At 37.3% G+C, this 17367-nt stretch overlaps 2 protein-coding genes across 2 annotated transcripts; both read left to right on the forward strand.

The window, feature by feature from the left end:
* The first annotated feature begins 10574 nt into the window (after positions 1-10574).
* On the forward strand, positions 10575-12227 carry LOC104730810 (organelle RRM domain-containing protein 2, mitochondrial). Its single transcript, XM_010450034.3, has 4 exons — positions 10575-10894; positions 11588-11656; positions 11750-11856; positions 11947-12227. The coding sequence occupies exons 1-4, from the start codon at positions 10711-10713 to the stop codon at positions 12055-12057; spliced, it is 471 nt and encodes a 156-aa protein (XP_010448336.1). The 5' UTR covers positions 10575-10710; the 3' UTR covers positions 12058-12227.
* Positions 12228-14817: 2590 nt separating this feature from the next.
* Positions 14818-15921, forward strand: LOC104730819 (uncharacterized). Its single transcript, XM_010450045.3, has 2 exons — positions 14818-15337; positions 15742-15921. Exons 1-2 carry the CDS (start codon positions 15000-15002, stop codon positions 15797-15799), a joined length of 396 nt encoding a protein of 131 aa, XP_010448347.1. The 5' UTR covers positions 14818-14999; the 3' UTR covers positions 15800-15921.
* Positions 15922-17367: the final 1446 nt, after the last annotated feature.

Genomic DNA, 17367 nt, shown 5'->3' on the forward strand with positions numbered 1-17367 from the left:
GATTTTTAGATTATGTTGGCTGGTGGGCCAGGGTTTTATGACCGGAGCGGTCAAGAATGTGTGGCTGATGTGCCATGATTGAGTGGCCGGTGGTGCTAGAGTCCCGAGAAGGAGAGCTGCAGTAGATACGAGCCGGAAAGGGCATGGTTGCCAGGTACATAAGTTCACGAGAAGTTTTTATAGCAGGATAAACTAATCGTTGCGACGATGTTGGATGAAGTTCATTGGAGATGGACAGGGTTGCTAGATTCAAGGTTTTGGTAAGCTTGTTGGAGGGAATAAGTCAAGTGGTTTGAGTTAGCGGCCTGCAAAGCATTTGAAGCGGTGAATCAGAATATGCGAGCGTATGGTACTTGTTTGTTTTATTACGTTCGTATTGATGATTTGCTGTGGAGAATTGCCTAGCGGAAAGCTATCTTTGGAATAAGCTAACTTGTGGAAGTTTCCCTAGCTGGCAAGCTACTAGAGGTTCTTGGACGAACAAGAGGGTTGATATTCGGGTGGCGGCGAGTTGATGTCGGTATACTTGAGTATTTGGTTAGGTGAGTTGAGGAAGTAACTAGAGGATTTATGGAGTAAGGGATTCATACGTTCTAGCGTATCACAGTGGAGAGCACCGGTGTTGTTTGTTAAAAAGAAGGACGGAAGTCTCCGCTTGTGTATAGATTAACGGGGTTTGAACCGAGTTACTGTGAAAAAAAAAAAACCAAGTACCCTCTTCCCAGGATTGATGAGTTGTTGGTTCTCTAAGGTAGATCTGGCGTTGGGTTATCATCTGATACCGATAGATGAGGCAGATGTGAGGAAGACTGCTTTCAGGACGAGGTATGGGCACTATGAGTTTGTGGTGATGCCTTTCGGATTGACTAACGCGCCAGCAGCGTTTATGAGATTGATGAACAGTGTGTTTCAGGAGTTTCTAGACGTGTCTGTCATCACTTTTGTCGACGATATCCTGGTATTTTCTAAGAGTCCTAAGGAGTATGCAGTGAATTGGAGGGCAGTTCTGGAGAAGCTGCGGGAGCAGAAGTTGTTTTGCTAAGTTGAGCAAGTGTAGTTTTTGGCAGCGTGAGATGGGTTCTCTGGGCCACATTGTTTCTGCAGAGTGAGTTTCTGTAGATCTGGAGAAGATTCAGGCTATCAGGGATTGGCCTAGACAACAGAATGTCACTAAGATCTGGAGTTTCCTTGGTTTGACAGGTTACTACAGGACCATGAGATGAAGTCTCTGGTAGGAGAGATCAGTGCGTTGAGCTTGTGTGTGGTTTCTCGAGAACCATTGGGTTAGGAGGCGGCTTATGGAGCGGATCTTCTGAGCAGGGTGTGGTTGGCTCAGGAGAAGGATTTGGGGCTGGTGAATGTCTCTAAGGATATTGATTCAGAGTATCAGGTCTCAGCTAATGGTACTATCTTGGTGCACGGTCGGGTTTGTGTGCCCAAGGATGAGGAGTTGAGACAGGAGATTCTGAGAGAGGCTCATGCGAGCAAGTTGTCCATTCATCCAGGAGCGACTAAGATGTACCGTGATCTCAAGAGGTACTATCATTGGGTCGGGATGAAGAAGGATGTAGCTAGTTGGGTTTCGAGGTGTGATGTGTGTCAGCTAGTGAAGGCTGAGCATCAGGTTCCTGGCGGGTTACTGAAGAGTTTACCCATTCCTGAGTGGAAGTGGGATATGATCACTATGGATTTTGTGGTGGGATTGCCAGTGTCACGGACCTTTGATGCTATTTGGTAGGCCTGGGCACTAATAGCCGTTACCCGTATTCGACCCGTTACTCGGCTCGTACCCGTCCCGAAAAAAGGGTACCCGCAGCTTTAAGGTCGAGTAAAGGGTATTATAATTATATTACCCGTGAGTAAGGGACGAGTATAGGGTATTAGTTTAGTTTTCAATACCCGTCCCGTTACTCGGCCCTTTACCCGTTTTGCTACCCGACCCATAAATACCCGTTAATATTTTGTATTATTATTATTATTTATTATTAATTTATAGAGTTAGAGTTAAAACCTAAGTTCAACTTAGCCTAACTGAATTAATATATTATTTTTATTTTCAAAATTCGTAATTTTATAATTTTTGGAACTATATATTGCATAAATTTATGAATTTTTTATTTTTTGGATTTCAAAAGATAAAATTATTATTGCGATTATTAATATTTTTTTATCGGGTACTCGTTTTCCGGGTAATAATAAAGGGTCGGGACGAGTAAAGGGTCAACTATTTTCTACCGGGTACCCGTTTCTCCGGGTACCCGTTATTTAAGGGTCGAGTATGAGTAAATTTTTTCTGTTACCCGTTAGGGTCGGGACGAGTAAAAGGTTGGAGAAAATTCAAGGGTACCCGTCCCGTGCCCAGCCTTACTATTTGGGTCATTGTGGACCGATTGACTAAGTCAGCACATTTTCTGGCCATTAGGAAGACTGATGGAGCAGCGGTCTTGGCTAAGAAGTATGTGAGGGAGATAGTCAGGTTGCATGGGGTGCCAGCGAGCATTGTGTCTGATAGGGATTCCAAGTTCACTTCGGTGTTCTGGAAGGCGTTTCAGGCAGAGATGGGCACTAAGGTGCATATGAGTAAAGCTTATCATCCCCAGACTGATGGACAGTCAGAGAGGACGATCCAGACGCTGGAGGATTTGCTGAGGATGTGTGTGTTGGATTGGGGTGGCCATTGGGCAGATCACCTGAACCTGGTGGAGTTTGCTTACAACAACAGCTATCAGGCGAGTATTAAGATGGCTCCTTATGAGGCTTTGTATGGGAGGCCATGTCTTACACCATTATGCTGGACTCAGGTGGGGGAGAGGAGCATGTTTGGTGCTAGTTTTGTTCAGGAGACCTCAGAGAAGATTCGGGTTCTCAAGCTGAACATGAAAGAGGCTCAGGATAGGCAGAGGAGTTATGCAGATAGGAGGAGGAGAGATCTTGAGTTTCAGGTGGGAGACAGAGTGTACCTCAAGATGGCCATGTTGCGGGGTCCGAACAGGTCATTGTCAGAGACTAAGTTGAGTCCGAGGTATATGGGTCCATTCAGGGTGATTGAGCGGGTTGGACCAGTGGCATATAGATTGGAGTTACCTGAGGTGATGCGTGCATTCCATAAGGTTTTCCATGTGTCTATGTTGCGGAAGTGTCTCCGTGAGGGAGAGGAGGTGTTGGCTAAGATTCCTGAGGATCTTCAGCCTAACATGACTTTGGAGGCGAGACCAGTGAGGGTTCTCGAGAGGAGGATCAAGGAACTTCGGAAGAAGAAGATTCCTTTGATGAGAGTCCTGTGGGACTGTGATGGTGTTGAGGAGCAGACTTGGGAGCCTGAGGCAAAGATGAAGGCAAGGTTCAAGAAGTGGTATGAGAAGCAAGCCGCGACTTGAGCTTGTTTAGCCGGGTCCCATCTGTAATCCGTGGCTGGAGCGGGAATGGAGTATTCCAGCCCATCTCTCTTGTTACTCGGTCGCTTGGGGTGGTTGGTTGTGCGACTCAGTAACAAGATGAGGTGGTGTTCGGGGTACAAAGTTTCCGTGAGGCGGGGTTTTGGAAGAAAGTTTCCTGAAATAGTAGTTTCCAAAAGTGGAAAGTTTCCAAAAAATGGAAAGTGCTAAATATGGAAAGTTTTCCGAGAGTTGGAATTTGTCCATTTTAGCGGTGGAGAGCCTTGGAGGGGCTTGGGTGTGGCCTTAGTGGTGGACTTTTGAGTCAGTGTGCCCGTGTGTGGCGGTCTTTTTAGACATTTGTGTGGTCTTTGTGACGGGCTTTTTAGCCAGAGTGTCTTTGTGACGGTCCTTCGGGACAGACGGTCTTTCGGGACTGATGGTCCTTCGGGACAGACGGTCTTTCGGGACTGATGGTCCTTCGGGACAGATGGTCCTTCGGGACAGACGGTCTTTCGGACTGATGGTCCTTCGGGACAGACGGTCTTTCGGGACTGATGGTCCTTCGGGACAGACGGTCCTTCGGGACTGATGGTCCTTCGGGACAGACGGACCTTCGGGACAGATGGCCTTTGTGGCGTGAAGATGATACTTGTGTGGTCATGGGGTATCCCAGTGAGGGGATATGTGGTTGGTAGGACATTGAGATGTTTTACGCGAGCCAGGGGAAGGAAACCTGGATAGCGATAGGGCTCAGACGTGTTGAGAATCGTTTGCTCGCGACTCTTGGAGGACTTAGGTTCTCCTAGTACTGCCATATTCAGAGACTTTGTGGCTCGGGAGTATGGGTGGTATATCGACTTCGGATGATGATCCGGGGGCGCGCTGTAGGGTGGCAACCCGAGAGGCGAGTTTGGACCTTTCCTTATATATTTTGGCATGCAGACTTAGGTCTGATGAGGAGCCAATAAAAACTCAAGGTTTAGGCCTAGGAGTAAAGGAAAGTCCAAAAAGTCAAGAGCAAATGACGCCTGGAACGTGAGTCTATCGCCTAGAGGTGACCTTCTGTAGATCGGTCGGAGGAGTGCGGGCCGTGGAGATGGTTGCACGGGAGTCCTTGACTGATGGTTGTTCGAGATTCGAGGACGAATCTAGATTGGTGGGGGAGAATTGTAACACCCGCAAACCAAATTTTGGTATTTTGGTAAGGGTGTCGATCGACACCTCCTAGTGAGGCATCGATCGACACCAATTATGGTCGGTTTGGTCGGTTCAATTTTAATTGTCCGGTTTGCGTGGTTGGTTTAGGGAATCCCTAAATCGAGTTTTAAAGGAAGAAAACGACCTAGGGTCGTGTTGTTTTGTCTTATTCGCCGTTTTTGAGAGAAAACACAAAGAGAGAGTGTTCTTGAGCTTTTGGGAAGAGATTGAGAGATTCCTTGCTGTTCTTGGGAGATCCAAGGCTGGGAAGGTGCTAGAAGCTTGCTAGGAGTGAGGGAATTCGTTCTTGTTGGTCAGAATCTTCCTGCAAAGAGGTGAGTGCATGACCATGGCTTATCTAAGCTAAGATCTCTAGATTCTATGTGATTGGTGCTTATGTGGTTGTTTCTTTGAGTTCTCTATGATATTTCGTTGATGTCTGGGCTGGGTTTGGCTTCTGGGAGTGCAAGGAGCGGATTGGAGAAGCTTGGAGGCGAGATTCGGAGTTTCTGATCGAGGGAAATCGCTGCTCGGCATCGGTGTCGGTCGACACCAGTTGGGGTGTCGGTCGACACCAACGCGAAGACGGCTCGGGACTTTAGCGAGTGTCGAACGATGCCATGTGGAGGTGTCGGTCGACGCAAACTAGGGTTTCGGGAGTGTCGGGCAGGGTGTCGGTCGACACCAGTTTGGTGTCGGTCGACACCAGATAGTCAGTGTCGATCGACACCATCTGGTGTCGGTCGACACCCCTTGTTCAGTTACGATGGACGTTGCATGCTATGTATATTGCCTGGTTTGTTTTATTGATTGTTGTTTGTGGCATGTAGAGATCTTATTGCTTGTGTGTATAGCCCAGTAGATGGGAGGATTGCCTCACTGAGTGTTTATCAAATACTCATGCATCTCAATTTGTGTTTGTGGTGCAGGTAAAGGCAAAGTGTGATCGTGGAATCAAAGGCAATGAAGAGGAGGATGTTCTAGGGACTTGATTGTATGGTTATCTGGCATTGTTAGGTTGCTAGAATTGAGTCTTAGAGCATTGTTAGGATTGCTGGTTGTTTGATTTATGCTGTTTGGGATTAATGCTGGATATTACTTATTTGGTTATTGGATATTGTTTTATTGGATATTTATTGGTATGTGGTTCCGCTGTTGGATTGTGAATGTGGTTAGGTGGCTAGTGGGTATGGGACCACTAGTTGTAGTTCTTTAATTATATTATTATTTATTATTTATTTATTAAAAAAAAAAAAAAAAGGTCGGGTGTTTCAAACCTTTAAATTATAAATCAACCTTTACAATGTTTGGTAATTACAAAACAAAATTCATATCAAAGTTTTTTGTTAGGTTGGTTAATGTTATTATGTAATTTTTAATAAAGGAGTTCTCAGTGAATATATGATTAATAAAACATACATGCATTGATTTTAAATGGTTTTTTTTAGTTTTGAGTGTTGTCTTTTTGATGTTGAGAGTATAAATACATGTATTTCTGACTGGCTGCTTGAATTTGGGTATAAAAATGTAAAAAGAGAATAATAGATTTGTGTTGCACAAAAAAAAAAAAAAGAATAATAGATTTGTTAATTTAAAGAAATAGTGGATCTAACTACATAATTGAGAAAAATATTAAACTAAAGGAACTTACCTTAAAGAGGGTGATAGTGGAAGTTAGATATACATAAAGTGATTAATTTAAGTTGAGATTTTATTTACGTAAGTTAGATGTTTCTGGAAAGCTTTGTGTATTCAAAAAACTTAGTTTAACAATATAAAATTGCATGCAGTTTTAGATTTTTGAATGTTAGAAGTAGAATTTTTTCTATCTCAAAGATTGCCACTAGAAAAACATCATCCTTTTAATTTGATATTATCAAATATTGCATGTAGTTTTAAATCGCCGAAATTGTGATATTTTTGTACAACCAACCATTTTCTTTAACAAAATGACTCAAATATCATTATTAGTACCATTTCATGCTTTCCAAAAATGGCATAAACTTTTTACTCTTCCAATGCATATGATTTTATATTTTAACACCAAATATATATATATCATAAACTTAATTTCAGTTTGAAGTTTAAACAAACAAAGAAAACGAAAATGTCGTATATGAGTCAGCATAATCATTTGATGATCTAGGAATAAAATTACAAGAAAAACTACAAAGCATTATAATGCTGATAAAATGTCGGATTTCACTCAATGTATTTTGGTGGAAATGATTTTTCATTTAAATAATTGTTAGACTCTCCATCTTGAGGCAAAATGCTTTGACTCAAATTCTTATAGTACTAGATTAGGATCCGTGCTAGAGCACGGGTTGAAATTTCTTTTATTTATATTATAATTTAAGAATAAAGTATAATTTATATGATTATTTTTAAAAGTTTTTTTGGATAAAACATTATGCAATAAAATCATATGTTAAATATGATGGCTTGGAAAAAACATCTATTTTGTAAGTTTTATATTGTTAATTTTGTAATTTTATGTATGAGATATAGTTATGTTTGTTGTTTGTTTTTCTTTTAATTTTTGAACATGTTTGGTGAAAGTATTTTAATATGACCCGTGCTTAGGTAAAATTTTATTTTTAACTGCACAATAAGATTCCAGAAATCACGATTAAGTGTGATAAATTGCCAAAATTGTATTCCTTTTTATGCCTAACAATATATATTTTGTAACAATACATGGAATATTAAAAATTTTATTTTAGAAATTGTATAAATTCTTGGAATATTCTCTTTTAGAGGATTTTTTGGGTTATTCTTAAATATATATTGACCAATTAATTTATAATTTTTTTTGTAACCAATCTATATTTAATCTATAACATATTTTGTAACCAACTTATAAAAATTATATAGTCTACAAAAAAAATTTGTGTACTTCCGTTTTATTAAATAGGAATAATATGATAATTTAAAATAATATAAACTTCTTACAGTATAATATAATAATTTAAAATAATTTTAAAATCAAATTAAATAACAATGATAGAAAATTCATAATTTAAAATCTTAACAAAATCTATTAAACTATAAAAAAATCCAAATATATCTTTGATATCAAAGAAAGCATCTACGTATAAAAAAAAGAAAAAAAAAAAAAAAAAAACTCTCTCCTCTCTCAAAAACCCTAGCTCTTCAAACCCGCGCCGCCTGAAGTTTGTTAGCCTCTCTGCCGTCCGGGACTTCGCCGGCGGTGTGAGAGAGCGCTGCTCTTTTCTGCTTTTCTTCTTTTCCTTCCAGTTGTAGTAGTGGAGATCTCGATCTCTACCTCTTTGGTTAGCTTGAGGAGATGTCATTTGTCGATGGCAGTGTCGTGAGGATGCGGCGGTTGGCAAGACGAAGTGAGATCTCGGCTCGCTTTCCTCTCCGGGAGAATGGTGGTGTTTTGAAGCAACTCTGGGCGACCTTCTCTGCAGTTTCAAGGTTCAGATCTAGGCTTTAGGCCTCGTCCCCTTGCTTCTCTCACCTTCTGCCGGAGGACCTAGCTGACCGGAGCTTTAATGGTGGAGTCGGGGTTTTGTTTTACCGGTTGTTTGGTGAGGTATCCTTGGCCGTCGGTGCCTGAGATTTGAGGTCTTCCTCAAAGCCGGCGTTTCTCGGGAGCTTCATCAACCCTCTGGATTCAGTCCGGCCAAGAAGCGGGGCAACAAGGCAAACGATGTGGTCAATCCAAAAATGCACCGGGAGGTGAAGCTATGCTAATATGTGCTCTAATTCTTATATTTAGGTGTTTAGCATTCTGGTTGTGTTATGGTTAGTTCGGAGGAGCCTCTGTTCTTGCTAGTTTTGCTTCGCATCTCTTGGTCGGGTCAGTCGGACATTATGTTCGTTTTTGGCTTAGGACCGGAACAATGAAAGCCGGAGAAACCAAGTTCTTCTGATATTGCGCCTCTAGGTGTTGATGCTATTGGGACAAGCTCTACTTGCAGATCATAAGGTTCTAATAGCTTGGGTTTTATCTGTTCTTCAGTATAGGATTTGGACTTTTTCTGTGTTGGTAGTTGTTTTCGTGTCATAGGGTTTATTTAGGGGGTTTAAGAGATGATTTCACATTGAGTCGTGGTGTGTTATTTATCTCGTTGTGGTTAAAAAATGCAATGATTCTCGGTTAGGTAGCGTTGGATCCGCTAGTGTTCCAGGGTTGTACTTGATCAATCATTGCATTTGTTTTGGTCCAAATTTATAGAAGTGAATGTAATGTGCCTTTGATTTAGTTGTATCATTTTGGATAATGAAATGTTGATGTTGAGAAAAAAAAAAAAAAAAAAAAAGCATCTACGTTATTCTGGACTGTTCTATCATTATTAGTCCGGGCTGTTTTACCATCACTAGTAGATTTTGTACATCTGTTTGGGTTTGAATACATCTTTTCTCTTAAAAACATCAAATATAGGTTTGACTAAAATATAATATAAAGTTTTCCTTACCCATGTATGTGAGATAAATTAGCATAATTTGCATGAATGTTGAATGCAATCATGGAATATTTATTCTCTACTTGGAATTGCATGGAGTTAAAAAGCTGGTCAAAATAATAAACTTAAAAAATGGAGATGATGAATAAACATAATCTAATATGGTGAATGAGGAAAAATAATATTAAATGTGTTTAGAAAATTCAAATCTAAACATGCATAAAAATTTATATATTTATTAATCATAAGGATTACAGTATATGATAAACTAATATATTTTAAAAATGAGATCAAACAAAGATGATAGAGAATTTCATACATTTAAATCTTAACAAATTATTCCAAGTAGAAAACCAAAAACCAAATTAATGTGGTATAAATATATATCAAGTTTCTGTTTTTTTTTGTATTTAATTTTGATTGGTTAGCAATTTTTTAAAAAGAAATTCGTCTATATTAACTAGACAGGAAAAATGAGCTAAATTTTTGAAACTAATATTTTTTATTATTATAAATTATTCTATTAATTTAGTGATTACAATTGTATCCTTTATGAGAAACTAACATGTATCCATCACTAAAAGCTTTTAACTCATCATAAGAGTCCATGACGTGGTGAGACATAATTTTAGTTATTTATTATTATTGATTAATCAAGAAATTTTTTATAATTTTATTAATCATCATCGAGAAGGTGAAAAAACTAAAATACGATAAATCTTATAAGTATACCGACGTGAAAAAAAAAAAACTTTTCCCAATCCTAATGACAAAAGGTCTCGTCTTCTCTTATGATCTCTATATAAAAGACGTACGCACATTCACAAACAAATCATCAGAAACTCTTACACCCAGCAGAAACCCTAGCGACTCTCTAGCTATGGTGAAAGCTTCAGCAATCATCCTTTTGCTGCTCTTGTTCTGTTCTTTGGCTTGTGAGGCACGTGTTCGTCTTACGGGTCCTGATCATACAACTGATCATGAGACTTGTCACAAAAAATTAGACGAGAAGCCTCAACGACCAAAACGTGTAGGTCGATCTGATCCTCACTTGATTGAAGCATATGTCAATTTCTGGGAGCCTTATGAGCCCTTCCCATATCCGGAGATGATCCGTAACGTCCAAGCCTCTCTCAGAAGGAGGATGCGACAATACTAGACCATCCTTGGGTAATCTGTATATTTGTAACAAACCTGTATTCATCTGTATAAAATAAAACAGGGACTAGGCCATCCCTAAAAAAAACTGGTCATGATCTCGAACCGATCATCTGATGAGCCCAAGGGAGGGCGAAACCAGTTTCATAACCAAACCATTAGAAACCTCAAAATAAATAAATGAGCAGAGTAATTATAAGATTCAATGATCAGCTTTGGCTCCCGATTCTGGTCCGAGTAATTCCAAAAAACATCTACACTTTTCAAATTGGTTCAAATTGGTTTAAAGAAAAAAGAAAAAACTATGTACTCCGACTTAATGTAATAGTAGTTAATAATAGGGTGATAAACTTTGAATTAAATACAGGGGTATATCCGTCATTTTAACTTATGTCTACTTTTGTTTAGGTCATCATTTTCGCATAAACCCTTTGCTTCTTCTCAAAAATCCAAATCAATAGATCTCTGCTTTTAGGGTTTTAGTCTCTTAAAGTTGAAACCTTTTTCCTAAAATCCCGAAGAAGAATCACTCAATTGAATCTATGGCGATGGCTATGAGACTTCCAGCGATATCAAGAGCGGTGACGGAAGCTGCTTCGTCTCCGGTTGGTTTGAGACGACTCTTCTGTTCAAACGCTTCAAAGTTCTCATTTTTATCTCCACAAGCTGAAACCCAAACACCAGCTCGCCCTCAGGCTGAACCTAGCACCAACCTCTTCGTCTCCGGTAATTTTGAAAACCCTTTTCATCTCGCAGTTCATTCATTTCTGGGTTTTTAGGGGTTTATCGTTTGGTCGAGTCTATGTGAGTTTTTGGGATTTGGGTGGTTTTAAAGATCACTCCTTTTGAATTGAGAGTTGGACTATTCATTGAAACCCAAAATCAATAAGTAAATTTTGAACATTTGATTAGAATTGATTTAGATTTATATGTGTTTGAGAAATGAAGCTGTGTCTTAGAGTTATATATGTGTTTGGTGTGGTTTCTCAATTATTCTTTACTGATCCTCATTTCCTGAAAATGTGTAATTGCTTAGCTTAAGAATGAAGTGCAAGAGAGCTTGGTCTTACACTTTGTTTCAAGGCTTCTGTGTTTGGTTAATTTCTTCCTAGTGTCAATCAGTTTTAAATTGCAGCTCACCATTGAGCTTTCTTCGACTCTGTTTCTCACTTTAATCATGGTCATTATATAACTGAACGTTTGGTCAATAATATATCATAGACTTGATGTACATAGCACATCTAATACATAACATGTTAAGTCTGATTACTATCTTTTCGTAAGCCATGTAAGTCCTAATTAGTTTTAGATTCTGTGTCTGAGTTTCTTGAAGTGTTTTTGTGTCATGGTATACTTAAATTTATGAAGTTGGAAAGATTATATCTAAAGGACTATCTTTGTGCCACTGGATATTTTCAGGGCTTAGTAAGCGCACTACTTCTGAAGGACTTAGGACAGCTTTTGCTCAGTTTGGAGAAATTGCTGATGGTGCGTTCCGTAGTGTGATACTTTATGTGTGTATTAAACTAAATCGTGAAGATAACTAACTGTAATGATTACTCTCAAATTGGCTTTTTGTAGCTAAGGTTGTCACAGACAGAGTATCAGGATATTCCAAAGGGTTTGGATTTGTTAGATACACCACCTTAGAAGATTCTGCAAAAGGCATTGCTGGAATGGATGGGAAGGTACTATCTCTTTCTAAATCAAAATCTGTTTATAGATTTTACACTAACAAATACCAAATGGCTAACCTCCCCTCTGTTTCTTCTCTGCAGTTTCTTGACGGTTGGGTCATATTCGCGGAGTATGCAAGACCAAGAGAGCAAATGCCGTCATATCAACCTCAGAACAACATGTCTCGTCCTCCATATTATGGTAACCGTTAGAGAGACAGCTTTGTTCGTTTCTTATGAATCTTCATATTCATATTTATCCTTTATTCTATCTTCTTCTGTGATCAAACTGTTGTGTCAGTGGCTTGTTATTACCCTGGAAGTTGAGAAACTCGAAATTAATATTTATGAGTAATAACCAAAAACTGTCATTTACAAGACAATGTTAAGTGTAATGGGCTCTTTAAGAGGAGGAGGATATGAGTAGTTTGCTTACACGGCTAAGACACAAAGATTTAAACGTTGTCGTTTTGGTTGTTTTTTGTTTACATGATTGATTTTGTATGTCGGCCCTGGTTCAGTTTTGTTGATTTTTGGTTACCACAATATCTTGAAATGTAGTTATATGCTAATTGATCGTTTTCATAATACCCAATGGGTCCGTAGCCATTAGCCAATCACTAACTCACAATTTTTGTTTAGATGCAACCACTTAACAGTGAAAGTGATGATCAAAACAAATGGTAACGAGTCATAGGGCCACAACATGCAAAACAACATTGAGTTCTCACAATTTCACGTGGAGCTGTCTAGAATCTACACGAACATTGTTATATAACATGTGGACTGAACAAAAACAAAAAGAAATATCAAAAATACTAATGGCTTACATAAATTTATGCACTAAATGTTATAAGACAAAAAAAGGAAACAAAAAAATGCAAAGGAGATACCGTTCATACTATAACATTCCTTCGCTGTCCAATTACGTTTGGTGAGACAATTCCCTCTTTCTCATGCAACCAATTCCATTTTACAACACATTATATCGCTCCAAATTCAAAAGATACCCATTTTTGGAATGTATTTTGCGTATACTTAATGATAATAGTGATATGTTTTGTTGTTTTTATTGTGACCTCATCCTTAGACGCAATGAAATGTCGACCGCAACGTGTACAAAATGTTTCTTTGTTTCCAAGTAGTGCGCACAAGTCAAATATATGTAACTGCATAAACAGATAAACTAATCAAATAGATTTGTGTATCTAATCGGATAACGTTTCTATTTAAGTTCTTTTCGATGGAAGATGATCGTACCAGTTCTTTTCTTCCTCCTTAAACTAACCTGAGATGTAATCATTGCCACACAATGTATCTTGAGAAAATTTGATAAACTCACGTGTATCCTCTCACTTCATTTGATCGTGTGAGTTAGGAACTTAGGATTATAGATTCAAAACAATGTTTGATCAATATATCTTATGATTATATATTTATATTGACCCTGCAGTGACACCTAGCCCACGTAGCAACATAACAAACTGATTAACTCCATCATTCATTCAAACTATAATAAAGTCGTGGTATTATTGAGAAAAGGAGAGCATGCATATTTCTGTTATTTTAAATCTAGTAAAAACAAAGTATAGCAAGATGAGTCATCGTCGTTTTTGTTGCGCCGCATGTGTGATTCCTTTCAAATGTGACAGCCTCTTAGACGAGTCGTTCTCTGTGGTTGAATTATGGTTTATAGTGAAGCTGTTTTCGTATCATGAATATTAGTAACACATAATATTAATTAGCAAGTTGGACCATTTCGTTTTCTGTATCGTTAGGGAGATATGAGTCTGAACTGATATTTATTTAATATAGTTCTTATCTACAGGAGTTTGTATTTACGTTCTTACTTCTTATCATATACATTTGTTATATAAGGTTTTCTCATTGCCACGTATAATAAGCACATGCAGGTATAAGTTATATCATATAAGAACATCATATCATCAATTCAATATAAGTTATATCATATAAGAACATCGTATCATCAATTCATCATATAATATCACGTACTTGAACATACATGTGGAAACAATGATAATGATAATGATAATGATAATTATGAATGTGAATGGTTAATAGTTAGTAAGATTAGATAAAAAAAAATATTAACTACTACGTACGTATATAATCAACACAATATCCGGTTCAATAAGATTAAAGTCACACCATGTACCCATTTCTGCTTTTAAAAAAGATTAACATATCAATGGTAAAACTTTCTACGCTAAACCGATCCAAAACAAAGATTACCTCAAATTCAAAACCCTTTCTAATTTGGTTTTTAGTTGATTTAACTTCTTTCTCGAGGCTAACCTAACAAACCAAACCAATTCCTCAAACTGACATTTACGTAAGATTTGTTTTCTTTTTCAAATTAAAGAAACGTTATAAACCACAACACCGTACGTGAACCTAAAGCAAATAAAAATATTAAATCACTTCTGAATATAAAAAAAGTGGTCCAAAATTATTTTCAATAAAAACAAAATGCATTTTTGTATACTAAGAATACAACAAGTTCGGAAAAAAAAAAATGATTCACGTCGACAATATAGATGATCCTTCTCAAAAAAAAAATCACGCTAAAATGTTTCCATGAGTTCAGGTTTTAGATATGTTTTTGTTTTTATCTGTAAAACAGGTTTCTGTTATTCTGTACCACAAATCGAATTATGTTATTCGACCCAACATGGCAACATGAATTAACTAGACTTTAGAGATCACAAGATAAATTATGAATACGACTATACTCTAGTCTATACCAACTCAAACGATTAATAAACTATAACTAGGTTTTACTAAATTAGCCGTGAATTCATTTCTCATTTTCAACGTAAACCAACTATAAGACCAATTTCGGTTTAAGCTAAGAACCATAAAGGGCAGTTTCGTAATAACTTAACAAACTTATGTCCACGTAATGAAGTGAGTCGCAAGGGTCAAGATTCTCAACTTCCTTCTATAAATTGCCTCTGTCCCATAAAGAGTATCGTCACTCCAAAACTTCTTAAACCTGTGGTACGATCTGTAAACACATCCCAAAACATTAGCCTTTTAACTTTTTATAAGAAACCAATCCCAAAGATTTTAATTAGGAAAAATAATATTATAAAGAGAAGAGAAGTGATTCAAGGTGTGGTTAGGTGTAGGATATGAAATTCTTGTTGGAGCTAGTCGTGCCTTGTTTTGGTTCACAGCAGTTCCAAGAATCCACCGCCGCAGCCGCGGACGATTCGGCTTCAGACGAAGCGCAAACGCTGATGAAACAGCGAAGGCGGCGGAAACGTGTTAGAGTAGCTGGTCAACCTGGACAGACAGCAGAGTGGAGACCGTCACTTAGCGTTATCTCGGAGACCAAACCGGCTATAAGGGAGAAATCGGGAAAGGACGAGGAAAAGAAGAAAGTTCGTCGGAAAAGTGAAGGCAACGATGGCGAAGATGCCGCGTCGTCACGATCTGGTCATGTTCGTTTCCGTAGTGACGATTTCGGGTAATAACACACACACACACACACTACTCTATCAAGTTTACATGATACTTTTTGTTTGAACTTTTAAGTAAGGTTACAGTAGATAGATTTATGATAATGTTTAAATTTTTTTGTTTAAAAGAATTATAGTAAAAAAAAAGTACTAAAACTATCAGAATATTTATAAAGATAAGTATGAAGATTAGGAAAGATAAAGAGAAGATAATGATATGCTATTTTGTGGATAAAGATTCGATATAGTTGGGATGTCAACATCAGTATGTTTATTGTTTTATTTGAGTAAATAGAAGTTGTCGTAAATGGCAAGGTAACTAAAATGTTATAATGAAATTTATGTTTTATAAAATGGTAGTGCATAATGAAAGTGTCGTGACGTTTTAGTTTTTGTTTTATGGGTTTTGCAGGAGGAATGCTTTCGAACCGGTGATCCCGGCGTTCTCACCGACTCCGTTTATGTTTTGAGTTCTTTTTAAAAAGTTTCTTATGAAGTTTATTATGTTCTGTGTATGATATGTATAGTAGCAATAAATATGTTAATGGAAAGATGTAGCACTATTAATATATATATTGCTTTGATATTATAATTACTACCACCGAAATCTAAACTTATGCAAAACTGAATTTGAATTGGGCTATGCAACACGTATGAGTACTGCATCAACCGAACATACAACCAAACAGAAACGGAACGCCGACAATATATTTTTTTAAAACCCGAAAACAAATATGCTACTCCCTAGTATATATAACTTATCTTATATAGTTATATTTTATACCTTAGTTTCATAATCTATGCAAGTAAAAACCTTTTTTCTTTTCTGTTTTCTATTAAATGTTTTGAAAACATGTACAGTGTTGTTATTTTCAGATATTGTGATTGTGAATAGTGATAATTAGAAGAAACAAAATAGGTTATTTATCCTAACGAATTGGTTTTCTATATTTGCATACAAATGAAGCACCAACGTTAGAAATTAAATCTTAGCATAAAGTAAGGTGACATCAGTTTATATTGGTATTGTGAGAAAAAGTACTTGAAACTCTCTCATGCACATTAACCAAAGAAATCTCACTACCGACCTGACCTACCTTTCTTCGTCAAAAACAGAAGATTACAATCACCTTTTTTTGAAATTGTAACATACTTACATGTTGTGTATCAAGATCCCAATTACATTTTCAATGTTTGGTGATTACGAAGATCTTGTATATATCCAAATAATTTGTTTGATTAGGTACGTAATATTTATTGGGCTTTTGAAGATTGAATTGTGAATTTGTATGTCACCAGTTTCTTGAGTGATCTTGTTGGTGGCCGTATTATGGGCAAGACCAACCGCCAAAGCCCATTTAATTCTTTTAGTGAGTGCATCATTGTCTCATTGCATTGCATGATCAAAGAAAAGACTTGTACCTTAATTATCTCAAATTCTTAAACCCTATTATATTACTACTTACTATACTAGTGCACTAACGCGTTTTTTGCATCTTTAATCACATTCTCTCACATGTAGTAGGCTAACCTTTTCGTTTCATGATCACTAAATCTCCAAATTTTAATTTGTGTGTATGTTTAAAATACAACATATACATACGATACGACTATGCATTCTATACATGGGAGACATGAGAACATGGGGTTGTACCACGCACGTGGAGAGGAAATGTCTTGCTTAATGATTATGCGACCATGGAACAAGTAAACTTTGAACTTTTGGGGGAATATTTGCTCTCAAGTTATCATATTCATCTTTTTTTCCTCCCAAGTCCCATATATAATTTGTTTTTTCACAATAGTCCCAATATAATTTAACTCTCTTTTTTTTTTTTTTTCCTTTCTATGCAAGGTACACCATGTAATTCTTTTAGAACCAACAATAAAACCTCCATATATAAGCTAATACTTTTTTTTTTTGAGATCATAATCTTATATAGAAAAAAGCACATAAATTAATTTTCGCTGGGAAAACGTTCAATTCAATCTCGTCACTAAGGAAAAGAAAGAGGAGTTTAGGGTCTAGAGATAAATA

Source organism: Camelina sativa, chromosome 2 (assembly GCF_030686135.1).
Source record: "Camelina sativa cultivar CO46 ecotype springtype chromosome 2, ASM3068613v1".
Classification (NCBI taxonomy): Eukaryota; Viridiplantae; Streptophyta; class Magnoliopsida; order Brassicales; family Brassicaceae; genus Camelina; species Camelina sativa.

Bases quoted from the DNA above. Each gene is read 5' to 3' on its own strand.
- LOC104730810 (XM_010450034.3), top strand. From the start codon at position 10,711: ATGGCGATGGCTATGAGACTTCCAGCGATATCAAGAGCGGTGACGGAA. The intron at 11,657-11,749 runs GTGCGTTCCGTA...GGCTTTTTGTAG, and splicing joins GTTTGGAGAAATTGCTGATG to CTAAGGTTGTCACAGACAGA. The intron at 11,857-11,946 runs GTACTATCTCTT...TCTTCTCTGCAG, and splicing joins TTGCTGGAATGGATGGGAAG to TTTCTTGACGGTTGGGTCAT.
- LOC104730819 (XM_010450045.3), top strand. From the start codon at position 15,000: ATGAAATTCTTGTTGGAGCTAGTCGTGCCTTGTTTTGGTTCACAGCAG. The intron at 15,338-15,741 runs GTAATAACACAC...TGGGTTTTGCAG, and splicing joins TTCCGTAGTGACGATTTCGG to GAGGAATGCTTTCGAACCGG.